This window comes from Orbicella faveolata, unplaced genomic scaffold (assembly GCF_042242905.1).
Source record: "Orbicella faveolata isolate gen_17 unplaced genomic scaffold, um_ofav_v1 contig_24, whole genome shotgun sequence".
In the NCBI taxonomy this organism is placed as follows: domain Eukaryota; kingdom Metazoa; phylum Cnidaria; class Anthozoa; order Scleractinia; family Merulinidae; genus Orbicella; species Orbicella faveolata.
In genome coordinates, this window is record NW_028301552.1 from 16,818,862 (window position 1) to 16,836,252 (window position 17,391).

At 37.1% G+C, this 17,391-nt stretch overlaps 1 protein-coding gene across 4 annotated transcripts in view; it reads left to right on the forward strand.

Annotated features, from left to right (window-relative positions):
* The window catches only part of LOC110062803 (uncharacterized), a 60,515-nt gene that overhangs the window by 1,809 nt on the left and 41,315 nt on the right, over positions 1 to 17,391 (forward strand). Inside the window, exons 1-7 of one of the 4 annotated variants that reach the window (XM_089292814.1) lie at positions 7,569 to 7,836; positions 10,825 to 10,998; positions 11,270 to 11,433; positions 12,937 to 13,121; positions 14,146 to 14,291; positions 15,859 to 15,930; positions 17,093 to 17,198. In XM_089292814.1, the coding sequence (XP_089148940.1) occupies positions 7,711 to 7,836; positions 10,825 to 10,998; positions 11,270 to 11,433; positions 12,937 to 13,121; positions 14,146 to 14,291; positions 15,859 to 15,930; positions 17,093 to 17,198 (973 nt within the window). In that variant the 5' untranslated portion in view covers positions 7,569 to 7,710. Of the gene's footprint in view, positions 1 to 7,568; positions 7,837 to 10,824; positions 10,999 to 11,269; positions 11,434 to 12,936; positions 13,122 to 14,145; positions 14,292 to 15,858; positions 15,931 to 17,092; positions 17,199 to 17,391 lie in introns of those variants that run through there. The other 3 variants (XM_089292813.1, XM_089292812.1, XM_089292815.1) reach the window with 3 other exon arrangements.

A 17,391-nucleotide genomic window follows, 5' to 3' on the forward strand; every position in this document is an offset into this window, starting at 1 on the left:
TGATTACCAGTCACCTCGCCACCAGGAAGTCTCACCACCAACGAACTAGCCACCAAGCAAAGTCCCCTCACCACCAAATTACTAACAATCTAATAACAGTAAACTGCAAGATGAAGAGACTGAACTTCATTCTACTTTGTGTAGCTGTATAACTCACACAGCTCATGTAAGGTTGAAGTTGTCTGATCGTTTAGCTGAAGCCTTTTATAAAACACTTAGGTAAGCTTAAATGCAAATGCAGCAGCAAAGCAACTGAGCAATAACAACACAGTCAGTTCTCAAAGAAATATGTAGTTGAATTCTAGAAAGCTATTGTTTCTCATTAGACAACGGAACACATATTGTATCATGTCACCGACAACACATTGACATCAAAAGTTGCAAACAGACAAGCTAACAAACTTACGTGTCGATTGACATTGTAGTCACTCGAACAGCTACAGCTGTAAAACACCTTGACTACTTTAGTCTAGTATATTTTCCTCTTGGTGTTTGGTGGCGAGGTGGTTTCTTGGTGGCGAGTTTGTTGGTGGCAAAATTCCCTGGTGGCGAGATGACCAGATACCCCCTTATTGGTTGATTTTATGGTCAGGTGGCAATGGCTACAGTAAATCTAATTCAGAGACTACAGAGATCATTTTAAAGTAATAGGACTAAAAAATTTGGCCAAGACAAACAAGCATTGGCAGTTGTTTCAGGACAACCCAGGAGAAATTGAAGTACTTACCATTACTGTGAAGTCCAATCGCATAACAAAATAAAGGTATATAAAAGATTTAAATCTGGCATTTTCATTCCTTAACAGACGTCGCAAACCGCCATGTTTTCAAACCCAGGCCTCCCCAGAATATTATGGTGCACAGGTAATCATTCTTTTCGGAGGCATTGTGGGAAACTACTTCATAAGTTGTCAAATATACGTTTACATGAGGTAAGCAAATTTTGTTAATTAATCAGGGCTGTCGGAGAGTAGCTGGCCAGCTTCAGCAAAAATCACCGATGCTTAATTATAGGGCTGTCAACTAGGCTATTATTCAGAGTACTCAAATAGCGTATCTTTCAAAAGACAGTGGACTTTATTTTGTTTGCCATTCCTCGCTGAATGTTTGATGGCCAGTCTTTGATGTAACCTTCAGGCTTTTGATTGAAACCACAGGCTTTTTGCTGTTGTTACTGTATTTCTCTTATGTGAATATGCAAGTGTTATACTTTCTGTTTCAAGGAAGTACTTTTGCTCAAGATTAATTTGTTTACGTGAAAGTGCGAATATCCTTCAAGGAAGCCATTTCGGGCCACTTTGCGTCATTTATATCAAAATATGTTATAATACCATATTTATTCGCCTATAAGCCGAGCGATTTTTGCAAAAAATTTTACTCAGTTTTGGGAATTTTTTTCCAAAAAAGGGGGTTCGGCTTATAGCCGAGAGTTTTGAATAATTTTTTCTTCGAAGCGTCATCAACAAAGTGAAAATCATCATAGACATTTCTGATTTGGCTTATAGCCAAGTCAGTTTCAAGAAATTATAGTAAAACACAACAAAAACAAGTCGTAAAATGTTGGTCATTGAACTTTTATATAATTGGTGGCTCCTAAAGGAACCGTTTGTGTGTGATAGTTATTAGCTTTCAACTAAAAGTTTACTCGCCATCAGTCTCGTCTTCGTTGTCCGTCTCAAACTCATCCTCCATTTCTTCATCATCATGGAGTTCCTGTGAGTCCTCGGAGTAGATTGCGTCGTCTTCCGTTCCATCCATGGCATTGGAAATTCCACAGCTCTTAAAAGACTTCTTTACCATCTCCTCTGGAATCTCTTGCCATGCTTCTTTAATCCATCGAAGGACAAGGTTTCTAGTTGGTGCCTTCTTCTTTCCTGCCGGGGTGAACTCAAATGGCCCAGTGATCATCCACGCCAAGTACTTTTTCCGGACGTGATCTTTAAATGGCTTATTCAGGCATTTATCCAAGGGGTGCAAAACGGGGGTTAGACCTCCAGGGATGACTGCTGCATCGATGTTGCGCCGTTGGAGATCGCTTTTGACGGCATCAGTTAGGTGAGCTCTGAACAAATCCCACACTAGTAGCAACGGTTCGTTACGAGGGTTCCTTGGCAAACACTGGCAAATCCGCTGCTGAACACCTGGCTCATCCATCCATCCTTTTTTGTGAAAGGAAACACGGAGAGAATCAGGAATGACGAGGTCTCGTGGAGTCCGGACGCCTTTAAAGATGACCTTGGTAGGAAGTTTGGCCCCATCTGCAGCGACGCCAAGAGTTACGGTGAAGGTTCGCTTCTCTGCTCCGCAAGATTTAACAGGCACAGTTCTACTACCACTGAACTCTAGCGTTTGGCTTGAAGGAAGTTCAAAACGCATTGGCGTCTCATCCATGTTGTAAATTCGGGACAGGCGATAATCTGTTCGTCATCTGGCTGCAATGATAAACCAGTGGAACTGGACAATTTTCTCTTCTAGGTCTTCAGGTAGTCGCTGGGTGAGTGTTGTTTTTGTTCGAAGGCTTACTGAGTGGCGTCGTTTCCAGTTCTGGTACCAGCCAAGGGAAGCTTTAAAGGAAGGATTGGTAGACAGTTCTTTTGCCTTCAGGCGCAGCATTAATCCACTCACAGCAATACCTGTGAAAAATAGAACCGTCCAGGATAAATAAACGTTAAAGCGAACGAAGTGATCGAAGCGAAGTGTTCTGTTTACTTTGCGTTGACAGGCATTGTTAATTTGCTATGATGATTTCTAAATCTGGCCAATCACAAGCGTTGGTTCCCACAGGTCGACAAACAAACTCACGTGCACTCGCTCATGCGAAGAGATCGAGGGAAAACTTTTTGATCGATTTCGATAATAAAAAATCAATTGAATCTACGCGAAATGTTTATCCAATTTGACATGAAGCGATGAGTACTCACCTTGCTCTCTTTGGTCTGAAAACCATTCCAACATCTGCTGGTCTAGCTCTGGATACTTTGGAGTGAAGCGGCCCAACGTTGTTCATTTTGCAGACATCCTCAGCTCGCCGTTGAAAAGCTTCGCCTGGTCTCTTCTCCATTAACGAACCATCGACTCGCTAATCCCATAATCTCGGGCGATCTCTGAGTTGTTTTCAACAGCCTCAGCTTCAGCAACAACTTTGAGCTTAAAAGCCATGTTGTAAGAAGTACGGCGAACTTTTGGCATGATGAATATGATCAAGGACGATATGTAAACTGATAATTTCGGTAAGCGTTTATTTGAGACTTAGTCTGAATGGTGGAATTCGTTATGTTCAGCTGTACTTATAGACTAGTTAGGATCAATTGATATTCACATTCTCGCTGATTCGCTAACTGTTTACAATAAACTTTTGAATATTCATTTGGTTGTGTTCATTCGTTCAACAACCAACATATGTTTCCTGAGAGGGACGCTTCAAAGGTGAAATTTTTCTGCGAAACTTTGGTCTCGGCTTATAGCCGAGAGTTTTCCAATTTTTTTTTGACAAGCTTAAGCCCATCGTCAGTTCTTTCAAGTTTGGGGTCTCAGCTTATAGCCGGGATCGGCTTATAGGCAAATAAATACAGTAGTTATTTTTATAACAGTTTTTGTTTCATCAAAACCTACATGATAACTAAGCAACAAATTATACAATATTTTAAGGGCAACCAAGCAGTCATCAGGGCAACCAGAGACAAGGGTTAGGTTGTTCTGCATTTGGAATAAGAACAACTTGAACATTGTGAAGGTGAATTAATCAACATGACACGAGCGTGGGACAAAGAAAAATTCTGAGTCCCCGACAGGAATCGAACCCATGACTTCCCGAACACCGGGCGGGCGCTCTATCCACTGAGCTACGAGAACTCATGGAGAGCAAGGTCATTTAACTGAGTTCATATATGATAGGTGTCCTGCATACTGCTAGGATCAACGCTATCGAATTCATCGTGAGTAGTGATAAGTTAATAAAGATGGGGAATTTTAAGCTCGGTAATGAAATGTGAAGGTGAATTAATCAACATGACACGAGCGTGGGACAAAGAAAAATTCTGAGTCCCCGACAGGAATCGAACCCATGACCTCCCAAACACCGGGCGGGCGCTCTATCCACTGAGCTACGAGAACTTATGGAGAGCAAGGTCGTTAAAATTCCCCATCTTTATTAACTTATCACTACTCACGATGAATTTGATAGCGTTGATCCTAACAGTATGCAGGACACCTATCATATATGAACTCAGTTAAATGACCTTGCTCTCCATGAGTTCTCATAGCTCAGTGGATAGAGCGCCCGCCCGGTGTTCAGGAGGTCATGGGTTCGATTCCTGTCGGGGACTCAGAATTTTTCTTTGTCCCACGCTCGTGTCATGTTGATTAATTCACCTTCACATTTCATTAACGAGCTTAAAATTCCCCATCTTTATTAACTTATCACTACTCACGATGAATTCGATAGCGTTTATCCTAGCAGTATGCAGGACACCTATCATATATGAACTCAGTTAGATGACCTTGCTTTCCATGAGTTCTCATAGCTCAGTGGATAGAGCGCCCGCCTGGTGTTCAGGAGGTCATGGATTCGATTCCTGTCGGGGACTCAGAATTTTTCTTTGTCCCACGCTCGTGTCATGTTGATTAATTCACCTTCACATTTCATTAACGAGCTTAAAATTCCCCATCTTTATTAACTTATCACAACTTGAACATTTTTTTTAATTTTGTGCACTGCATTGGGATCATTTTTCTCTCATTTATCATGCATTCTCCATGTCATCTGGAGCCCTAAAAAATCAACCCAAGCAAAATAATGGTGAGGCTACAGCACTACCAGCCCCTCCCTCTCAGCAGTGTCTGTAAATGTTCCCCAGCTAGCGACAACTGCCATCCGCTTTCTCACTGACCAGAGGTTACTTTGACTTGGGGGTAATTCCATTTGCCTCATTTCTGGACACTAAACTCCAGCTAAACAACAAACCACTTTATCAATGTTCCCTTGGGAAATAGTTAGTTTTGTTTTCTCTCAAATCTTGAGGTTTCCCATGACTTTATTGTGGAAAACATCAAAAGTCTTGGGAAAACAGAGCTAACTGTTTTCCTCCGCACCAGTAATTAAGTGTATATATTTATTGACAAAGTTCGTTTTAAAAAAGAAGGAAAAAATTAAAAATATGATAATTAATATAGGAAATATACAATTCAGATCAAAGCTGGTAAATTCCACCTAAAATAATACAGACACCAACTATTATACACTAAAGTGTCCATTAAGCAAGCTCTCAAAATAAATGTCACCAAGCATTCAATTAGAGTAACAGTCAAGAAAAATTTTCAATGTCTTGACTGCAATTTGAGTACAAATCTCTATCCTCATTCAAATGGGTGCACATCTGGTATTTTAAATTATTAATAAATAAAAATTCTTATTCAGTTTCAAACATGACAACAAAGTCACTAAAATAGTATGTACATTATCATGTCTGAAAAAGAAGTTTCTGCTTGACAAAGTGGGATCAACCTATAGATAGCTTCTATTTTCTAACAGGGTACAGTAGGCCGCTATGGCACTGTGGCTTTGGGGACTAAAACTAAAGAAATCACATTGAGGTTGAAGCACAAATAATCAGTGAGAGCCCAATTCAGGAGTATATTTTTTCCTATCAGCCACCAATATAATGTGGTAATGCCATCTCAGAATGGCATTTAGTTTATAGAGTCTCAGGAAATCTCTTTCACCCTAGTTCCTGACATTTCTGCAAGTCAGCCAATTTCTATTTCCCTCAGAGGTTTGAGAAATCAGGATTCCATTGTAAAAAATGTTATATCAGGGCATGGGAGGGTCTCCAGAGTGTTAAACCCTCACCCAGTTGTCTGATGGTACTTCCCTATGATTCAGTGAAAGGCCTATGCGGTCTTCTATTCATTCTGGCACAAGCAGTACTTGTAATAATAGTTTTACGTCTGGATACCCTAACGTACATGTGTAGGTAGGCATAGTAAAGCTGGCACATATCTCCAGTTTAATGATAACAAAACAACCAGGAATATTTCAATTATCCCTAGTTGGGATGCTAGTCCATTTCTTGTTTACTTCATTAAATTTGCCAGTACCCCATTCATACACCTGGGTGGAGAGCAGTACTGTGAGAGTTAAGTGTCTTACAGAAGAACCATTACTAGCAAATAAACTACTCAACCCTGAGTCCAGGACACAAACCATTAATAGAATTAATAACATTAAGTAAATCAAATATTTTATGTAGTGGTATCAACCTGCCTTTTGTCATACCTTTTGTTTTTTCCATGCAACTTGTCACATTACAGTACACTGTTCAAGAATGTTTGGCAGTTTGCTCATCAAGTAACTTGCAATTAAATCTCAATTGGAATTTTGCTCAAGCAAGTTGCCAAGTTCTATTTGAGGTTTTGACAAGTTCCAGTTTTGCTTTCCAAGTTCCTGTTGTCAGTTTTTGTGTGTAAACTGAAAGAATACCTCTTTTGTGTATATAGCCACGAAAAAAGTTACGAGACAGTACTACAGGAAATTACATGTGGTGCTCAAAGGTTTAGTTCACATTATGGCCATACTGGGGAACTGTTTCAAAATTGAAAAAAAACAAAAACAAAAAAAGCAGTTGTACATGTATGTTTGGTTATAGTTGCCCTGTTCTCAAAAGTTCCTCTCTTCAGGTTTACAAAACCAGTTAACATTTCCTTTAAGATTCCTTTGGCAATCTGAAAGGTTAAGAAGCATGTTTGTAGATGTAGAAAAAGTAAATATTTGTGTTTCAGCAATAGTAAAAGTTTCAGTTTCTAATTTCTATCCCATGCATATAATCATGGATATCCAGAGGAAAAGGTATATAAGACCTTAGTTGCCCCAATTTATTATGTGCTGTTTGTGATAAACTTGAGTTTTCATAACTGAAGCATTTTTTTGACATCTAGAGGTTTTGTAACTTTTAATGATGACGGAGTAAAATATAATATTAGCAATTGTGACACTTAAAAAGTAAAACTTCCTGTAGTTTTCAGACAATGTGACGTGTTCTATAAATATACAAGTCATGCTATGGTTAAATTGGTTTTTGGTTTCAATCCAGTTTCAATTTCTAATTGACCTCAAACATGCAAAACCAAATTTATTCTAAATACAAGGTAGTTGAAGTAGCCAAAGATAAACCAATTGATCATTTATTTAGAATCTTTTCTCAGTAACAGTAACAACTGTTCTATAATGCAATGTGTCTACGTAATTTACCAATGTAAGGAAAACAAATAGTTGTAATGCTATTAAACACTAAGTACCTTGATGAAATAATTTATGAGATATAAAAAGCAGTTCAAAACGTAGAGTTTCATTTTGAATTTAAATTATTCATATACACTGTAGCTTCAATCACCTAAAGAAGTTACATGTACATTTCACTTTTCTACAACTCGACACATGGTTGACCTTTTTTTGAATCATGGTTATCAGCACTTAAGCTTACATCTTAAAGCTGATGTCACAAGATTTTGTTGTGATTGTCTTGTTTCCTTTGTAATCTTTGACATCCTAGTCTTGTGTAATCAATATCCTTATTTGGTCTTCCGCTAAGGTTTGGAAAAACATGGGAAATAACCTGTGTGTGGTTATTTGGAACATGTTAATTACAGATCTTTAACAATGTTTAGTTAAAATGATGTGGAAACTAGGAATTGAACATAATTTTTCAGACAAATTATGTTTTTGTCAATGTGCAGGAAGATCAAAGTTTTGCTTCATTTTTGTTCCGAGTTGTGTAAAATGAAAATGAGGAGTATGGGATTCAAGTGTTATTTACGTGAAGTTGAGGAATGCTGTACTAAGGTGATAAAATATTTAGTCCAGATTTCATAATTGCTCCTACAATTGTATCGTTTGTTTAGAAGTTATTTGCCTTGCCTTTTAGAATAATTTCAAGAATCACTGAGTTTGAAGCTTGAACCTTGTCTGCGTGACATGTTCTAATTAACCTGTTTCAGCATGCAAAATCACTATCATGATAACCACTATTGTGTCTGTGATAGATCATTTTTCTTTCAACTGTTTGTGTCTTATCACTGATCAGAGTAAAAATATTTTTTCTTCTTAACCTTGGTAACTTTTGGGACACCTCGTCAATATTATATGCATAAAAAATATACTGCACACCACAGTGGTACTTGTGCATGTCTGATGTTTTCCTGATGTCTTAATCACCTTTCATTCAAAAACTGTAACATTTTGCATCATGTTCATTCTTTTTAAAGCAGACAGATTGTAATGCCTCAGAACATCATCAACTACAACACATAAAAGAAATATTGTCTTGAAAACTTGAATGTTGTCAGACTTTTTATACCTACTAACAATACTGCTAGTACCATATACTTCTGATTGGTTGAAAGTGGTACAATAATTTATCCCAGATTACATTAATAGCTCAACAATTAAATTTTAATTATATCAGTCGCACTTAGGACTTGCTCGTCTTTGTGGCTCATTTGCAAATGAAAGAAATTATTTTATGAAGAACTTTGGCAAAAAATGTTGAGAAATTTGATGTTAGAAAACTAAAATATTTAATCACAGTGTGGCTTAACAAAAGTCGTTAGTTTCTCTAATAGAAGCTCATAAAAATTATTAACAGTTGCCATATTTTTATTTATTGTTTGCTCAAAACATTTAGGGATTAATAGTATTGTACTTGTGAACAGATCGGACTGTTTCTAATTTCCACTCATGGCTAGGTACTCATGGCTGTGGCAAACACTCGAGAAAATCAGGCTGATCTGCTAGCGTATATAATACCCCTAATCCCTAATTTATTGTTTCTCAAATAGACCAATGATTTCCCACTACATTTAATAGCTTAACTTGGAAGATGATCATTAGTCATGCAACCTGTTAGTCCTGGTGATTATGTTTTTTCCCTACAAGATTAGTTACATGTATGTGCTTGCACACTGCGTGCATCTCTGAAGCAATGTAAAGCTACAATGTAAATTCTATAGAAAATGCTTACAATATAGTTAGGGGTAATGGTCAAATGTATGTTGGCGGTCAACTCAAATGACTCAGCTTGATCCTTGAAACTCAAAAACTATCAGGTGTTGAGTCAAGTTGTTTGATTTGTTTATGTTTGTTTATTTATTTCCCATAATTAAAAGTACACAATGTGTAGTGCTACATATAAAATTGTTTTGGGAGGAAGACCTAAGAGACCCTTACAGGTTTTTACAATGTAGTCTCCCTTTAAGTAACTTACAAGCTATATAAAAACTATATACTTTTTGATTCAGTGGGTATCAGTGAGATCAGCATTTTACAAATAAATTACAATATAATTATTAGATCTCATATGTGTAATTGCAGTTAATAATAATTTGTAATAATAATGTTAATTACAAGTATATCTATCTATTTTCAAGTTGAGTTGTTCAAGTTGAGTCATTCATGTTTAGAGCTGAGTCATTTGAGTTTCAAGTCAAGTTGTTTGAGTTTCAAGTCAAGGAAACAAAGAGCTTATTTCTCAATTACTTTTTCACAAGATTAAATGTAGTGAACATATGAGTAAAGTACCTTAGGAGTTGTTTATCTTTGAAACATCAAATATATTTCAATCTTTTCCTACAACTGTGATCGTAAAAACCTTGAACTTCATACCAACAATTTGGACAAAGGTACAAAATTTACTGTCATGAATGTACTGAGTATATAACTCGTAACTTATTCTTGGTTTTCATATGACGTAGTCATATTCCAAAATTAGAAATTATCTTTCCTTCCGCGGTTTTAGTTTCATCAGATAAAAGACCCTATAGGAATGTGACATTTGACAATCTTTTAGCTCGAAAGAGTTCTTCTTTTTGTAATAGAGCACTCCAAGCTTTTGCGTTGTGTGACATGAAAATGGCGGCCCGAAAAGACTGTCACGTAGGCCAAAAGATGAGTTACCGCTTTAGTTTTTGCTAAATAAACGATGCTTGCACTAGAAGAAGCATTTATTTCAGTGTGTCGGAGCTCTAGAGTAAAAATTTTCGTTTCAATTGCAAAACTCAATGACAGATGTTTTTGTTATTTTACGGCCACCATGTTTGTGCCCCTCCGAAGGGCACAAACATGGCGTCTCCATACAAAGCTCTTTAAATTTGGGTGACACACTTCTGCGAATAATGGACGAATGAAAAACAGCAGAAACCTGATTCTTGGCGAGGTTGTTTATATAGCAATCATCTATCATACGCCAGATTCTTGAATTTATTTATTGAACGGTTACGATTGTTAGTTTCGATCACATGACTGGTGAAAACCGAGAATAATTACTGAAGGAGGCCATTCTTGAGGCCTATTGTTCATTGCCATTGTAAGTTACGTGTTCCTTGTAAATATCTTTCGGTGTCTTGAAACTCAAACCTTGAAAATCATTCTCAGTTTTTGAAAGTATTGAGGATCAATAATTAAGTTTCTAGTCAAGACTGTCTACTCACAATTGAGCAGTACTGTACAACAATGCCCAATCCACGACATATATAGCCACCTTAATGATTATTCTCTGGGGCGGATACAGGATTTTAGAGAAGGGTGTTCGAGATATGGACTGCAAATGGCTTTCCCCTGTAGGGGTGTCTGGGGGCATCTGCCCCCAGAGAATTTTTAAAAATGAGGTCCTCAGAAATGTGATTTCTGCCATTCTGAGGCTGAGTCAGGGCGTTGTAATACCTCAGGGTGTTTTTTATTAAGGGTGTTTGACCAACCCCCAAACCCCCTAGATCCATCCCATATTCCTGAGATGCTTTACTGTTGTGTCTGATGTGTATTTTTGTGGTCTTTCAGCCCTCCAGAGGCTTTGTGAATGAAAAGTTCTACACCCACCCCCCTCTGTTACCAGGAGAACAGATCATATCACAGCAGGATCATGTAACTTGTGTGGACACCTTTGATGATATAGCACAGGGGATACTCCATATTACTACGTACAGGGTTATTTTTGCCGGATGTCATGTGCAGGTATGTCATCCCATAGGCATTACTGAAGTACAAGTTCCTTAGTGATTAAGTTGAAGTCTAAAAGTAGCTTAATCTATGATACAGATATCATTTTTAATTGACTAGTATAATAATTATACTATATTATAAAGTGTATTTGAACAGGTATCGTTACACGGAATACCATATGGAATTTTTGCCATGTCAGTGGGCTGTCATAAAAGATAATAAGTTCACCACTTAAAAGCACAGTGCTAGTAGTGATCTGAATGTTACTTGTTGAATGTTGCAGCATTTGTTAGATGATGAGTTTGTTGATGCCGAACCTGAAGATGTTGCTCGAAGAGGGCATTATCATCAGACACGTTCCAGACAGGCCTCTCTCAGTCACCAAAAATTACATGCAGCCAAGAGTTCAGAGGAAACAGTAGACAAGAAACAGACTTCAAGTAAAAGGTGCATTAGCTGATGTTCCCTTATTGCCAACTTAAAATACTTGGATAGGTGAATTTTCTTTCATTTGTCTCACCATGGAGTCACTTTGAGATGTAGATCACAACGTTTCGACTGCTATACTGCTAGTCTTCATCAGGCAATGAGGTCGATTGTCGTGTGTCACTATTTGTAGCACCTTGGTTTGCTGCTACAAATAAAACCATGTTAGTCTCACTAAATCCGACGTTACACACACACACACAGACAAAAAGGAACTTTCTCTCTGAACATGATCTTTGACGTGAACTTTTTTAGAATGTTTACTCATATAGTGTAATATTTACTGTTAATTTTAATTTATGTGGAATACCTGATGTGTCATTTCATCATGTGACATCACAACCTAATAGCTAAGTGTATGACACAGAAAACTTGTATTGTTATTGTTGTTGTTACAGTTAATGACCTTTGAAAACTCTCAGATAAAAAACACAGACCAGTTGCAGAGGAATGATTTTTGTCACAATAAAATGTAGATTACCTTCATTTATCTGGCTTTTAAACTTTAAAATTCTAAATCTAATTGTAATTCACAAAGTGTAAGAAATTTCCATTGTGGTCTTTATGGCCAACTCTCAAGATATCTGTCAGTGAGAGGGGAACATATAGTACTAGCCAAAATATGTGTGCTGCTGGGTGCAAAAACTCCTACCCTGTACAAGACCAAGAAATTCTAATTTGAGACCCTGTTTCAGATACCCTGTTCCAGATTGAATAGTCTAAGGTAAGACTGGTTGTCATATGCCACCGGCACGGCCTGGGACACCACTAGGGCATATGTGAACATTTAGCGCCAAATCATAATCTGTCCCAGGCATTAACTGCCGGCTTCCCTGTGAAGTTGAGCTGAGTTCAACCTTGCAGGCAAGCCGGCGGTTGTCAGCAATTGTCGTCAATGAAAATATTTTATGTGAACATCATCTAGACCATCTGCGGCCGCAATGTATGGCGTAACAATTCGATTTGCATTTCATGCCAATTTGAGTTCCTCAGCGATCCATCGCAGATTTGCCAGGGACCCATGGAACAGATTGCCGAGTGTTGTCACTTGCAACCAGCAGGTTGGTCAGCAGCATATCAGAACCAGGCTTTACCAACCTATTCCAGACCATTCTCATAATCAATAATCTTATAGTTTTTACTGAGTGTAGATAGCAGGCAAAATCTACATCAAATACTACATGTCAGATTTATCTACTTGAACAAAGCACTATCGCAACTGGTACCATACAAAAGACCTTTATCTCTGAGGTCTAAGACAAGTGAATGGTAATCAGATTGAAGCATGTCCCATAAATATACTAGTAGAACTCTACTAATAGATATTAATTAACATCAATACACACCTATAATATTTGTGTTATTTTGAAGGAATGAAAGTCTAATGAAATAGATATTGATAGAATACTGCAAAAAATATCTACAGCCTCTTAAAGTAATATCATTTCTCACTTTTAATTAAAGGTTAAGTGCATCTGACCTGACAAAGAAAATAAAGGCAACCACTATGACAAGAGGAATGCGGCATAGTCAGTCAATGATAAGAAAAAATCATTCAGGATGTCATCTCCCTGGCATGAATGAACAATCTGTCAAACTACAGACGTTGAGACCTAGACCCATTATTTTGTCTAACATTGAACATGTTGGTGAGTTTGACATGTTGTACTGCACTTAGCATTTACTTTAGGCTTGTTATATTATAGTGTGTTTTTTATTAAATAAATAATGGTAATTGAACAGAGTGGAGTGCAATTTGGTCTGAAATCAGACTTCTGATTTCAAACTTGAATGGGCATACAGCCCAAGTTAAATTTGAAATCACAAGTATGTTTTCAACCAAAATAGCCTGACAAGAAGTTCAAAATCCACTTTATTACATCCACTTTGAAATTGCATAATTTAATCCCCTAAATTCAGGAGTTTGGTCAGAACCCATATTTAAGTTATTGATCCGGTAGCCACTTTGTCAAAAAGTGTTCCATTCTCATTTGCTGGGAAAAAAGATGTGCCCAAGAGCAAAAAATAGTGCGATACTTGAATGAATTGCACTGCTGAGAGTCAATCAGTTTGCAAGGATCACCAGCAATTTCAAAATGAACATAATAAAGAATTGAATCAAAGCTGTTGTCAATAGTTTAGTAAGTGCCAGTGATCCATTAGTCAAAAGTAAAGGCCTGGATGCACAGTGCTACGTTTTGTGCAACATTTGTCAATCATGTATCCACCCCTAAATTTGTTATGTGCAGTATTGCAGAAGCAGGAGGAGATTCTACTCCTGACCAGCACTATTACCTGCATAAGGGGTTAGCAATATTGGGCACAAGGCTGCATGTGGGGTTCCTGGTTATAAGTGAAGTACTGAGTTGGACTCACAATTGAGTGGTTACATTTTAAATTGGGCCCTTTTATTCGTGTTTTGCTTTCAGACAAGACACATTACTCTCATGTCCCTCTTTTAACCCAGGTACATCTGAAGAGGTGCTGTTAAATAATATTGTTTGGGCAATCCAATAACATCCTGCCCAGGGCAGTTAAATGATAGTTTGTTTTGGTACACATTTGACAAAAAAACTTCTTAGTAGGTTGTGTCACTGATTGATTAAATATATGTTTCTCAATCATTTATCATTTAATGTTATTTCTAATTTAAATAAATGTCATCTATTGTAGATCATAGTTATGAAATTGTGGCATCAGTCCCTCTGGCAAGCATCTCAGATGTAAAGAAGTTTTCCAAGAAGAATTTGCCAAAGGACAAACAGATGTTCTTGATGGATGGGTTTGAGATCCTTTGTAGCAACATCCAGTCATACAGGGTAATTAGTCTGCCCTAGATTTCTATTTCTCAGACTCTTTTATAACATAGCAATTTAACAGAAACTTGGCTTTCATATTGGACATCCGTGTTATGGTCAATTGACACCCTATCAAAACAAGGTATCCACTGACCACAGGGTTCGTACGGGTCCTGGAAAACCTGGAAAGTCCTGGAATTTTATTGTGGCATTTTCCAGGACTGGAAAGTCCTGGAAAAGGGCTACTGGTCCTGGAAAGTTCTGGAAATCTTTTAAACTCAAGTAAAAAAATATGAAATGTATGGCAGACAGTAAGGAGAATTAACATTAAGATCTTGGGATTGAAAGGGTTAATGTGAATTTTAGAGTCCTGGAAAAATCAATCTGAGTCCTGGAAAAGTCCTGGAAAAGTCCTGGAAATTTGTTTCTGAAAAAGGGTACGAGCCCTGTGACCAGTGTAACTTGGCCATATCACATGCTCAGGTTTGGAGCTTATCGAGGTCATGTGTTTTTTGAAGTTGACCGCTGCCCAGGTACTTGTTTTTGATTGGATCACAGACTCATGCCGGGTTAGCTTGTAATCAGGGGCTCTGCTTTTAGGCTTGGCTAAATCTAGATATTAGAGGATAAACCATCAATGCTAATAGCACTGTTATCAAAAGGGTCAAAACTACATCTCGGTAAAAAGTACATCAAAATAATCAAAATTAATTTAAAAATTAAATGTAAAAACTAAAAATGAAAAATAATTTATCGTGGTAAATGGTTTGAACCCAGGAATATCAGAAGGTTGTATCTATTAGTACTTTTAATTTTTTGGGTGAGACTAGTTCTGAAGAGAGCTGTTGCAGTGACTGACATTTTGACAACCTGAGTGGAAGTCATCATCAGAATCGAGTGAAAAAAATTAAATTTAGAAGTGAAGATTTTTTTTTTTTGCTTGGCTCTGCAGTTGACTTGCTGCTCAGGTTGTCAAAATGTCAGTCACCAACAACAGTTCTCTTCAGAACTACGCTCTTTCATATGACCACTCTACATTTAACTTAGAATAATTCATCACTGTCGTGTGAAATCAAAGAAATCCTTATCACAACTTCACAGTAGTGGTTTGGAAGGCTGGTCTTGAATGACATCTTAGCTACAGAGTACAGTTTTGATCCAAATCATATGTTGGTGTTTGTGATAAACTGTGTGGAGGTTTTCATCTCTCTTCTGGTATTTAGAAATGTGATGAAACTTGGTCTCTCTTGTTTCATATGTTATTTAAACAACATTTTTATTGCCAGTAGAAGTATGAATAATTTGGTGATGTCATGTAATATAGCAAATAGTCATACATATTGTTTCCCTTTTATTTCAAACATCAATACAACTGTGCAGCAGAAGTACATGTATTTGCCCATTACTCAAACAATTTGTTATGCTGGAAACTTAAACATGGTAACCTTAAAACTGACTGGTTGCTAGCTGCCTGGAATTAAATACCAATGGACAATATGTTGAGACATCATTTCTGAGTAATGATCACATCATATCATACATGTATTTTATGATCTAGTTTGCCATTTGCAATTTTTGTGTCTTTTAGTTCTGTCTTGGTCTTCAGAGCACACTTGACGCTGAATCAGTTATGAAAATCATTCTTCAAAGTTCGAAAACAGTAAGTCATCTCACTAGAATACCAGTCAATCAATCCATATATCCCCAACCTATCAGCAGGTCCTTCTTGTCAATTCAATCCTGATGTCATCATGTTCACACATGTTCCTGACTTCAGGATCTTACAACCTCCATGGCCATGTTATACACAGGATAATTTGAAGGCATTTATGAATGAACACCCTAATGTTCTTCATTATTCCCTTTTTATTTATCAGCATTCTGATCTATGACTGTACCGCAGCAGCACTGCCTTTATATTTGAGTTAAATAACCTGGCTAATGAACTATTTCAGGAATTATTGTGATGTCAAGTGGCATTCATAAAAATGATTTGATTTCTGCCTTATATGTGTAAAATTACAGAAATCAGGTGTTAAATAATTTTATTCCGACTTTCAGTATTGAATGTGGACTCAAATTTAATTTCTTTTATAGAGGCATAAACATTTTGTCCCGTTTGGCAAAAAAATGTATGAAAAGTGAAAAGCTAACCAGGGTGAGAAACCAGATAATGGTTACCCACCCTGGTTACTTCCCTCAGATCTGAGAGTTAGTCTGGTTCACCTTGTATCTTATTGTGTTTTTCAAAGCACATTTATGTTAAGATATCACTTGAACTGAAGTGATTTACATGTACAATACGTTTTCTTTCATGATGTCTTCAAAAATCATTTCAACCTTAATTTAATTTAGAAAATAGCCCAAAGAAAATACACGTGCTGATATGTTTTAAGTCATGTTTCTATAACTCAATAGAAACACAGAACTAGCATGAGCTGTTGTTGTAATGATGGCGCTAGCAAAGAGAATTTACATTTGTTGATCAAAGTAAACAAGGTGTTTTGTTTTTTTCATTGTAGTATTTTCTAAAAGAAATAGAATACATGTTCTCCGTGTTTTTGTCCAGTTCTAGAAACACTCGTGGAAGTTTGGGAGGGCTCAAAAAAGCTGTGGAAACACTCGCCTGTTGGCTTGTATTCCCACAGCATTTCTCATTCTTCCAGACGTCCACTCATGTTTCCCTAACGTGACAGAAACATGGTACTAACATGTTTTCTATTTCTTAATTAATAGGGCTGTAAACATCAAGGGATGGTGCTGTGAGAAACCCAACGTTTCTGTGATTTCATACAAACAAATGTTGAATTTTCTTTTTGCAGGAGTTTTCTAAGTTATTTGCCTTTATTCACAAAAGTGCTATCCTGCTGCCTAAGTCATGCACCATTTTGGACAGAAAAGATGCACCTAACTTCTACAAATTTGATTGTAAGCATGTCTCACAATTTTTCTGATTGTAGAAAACCACTTGCTATGATAACGTTAAATACTAGAAAATAAGACTTCATATCTTCAACAATAAGCACTCTATCTATTAGGCAATAATTTCTAAGTAAGAATAAATTTCTTTGTTGATATTGTGCAATATCCCATCCAAATAAGAAACTCTTTCTCAAGATTT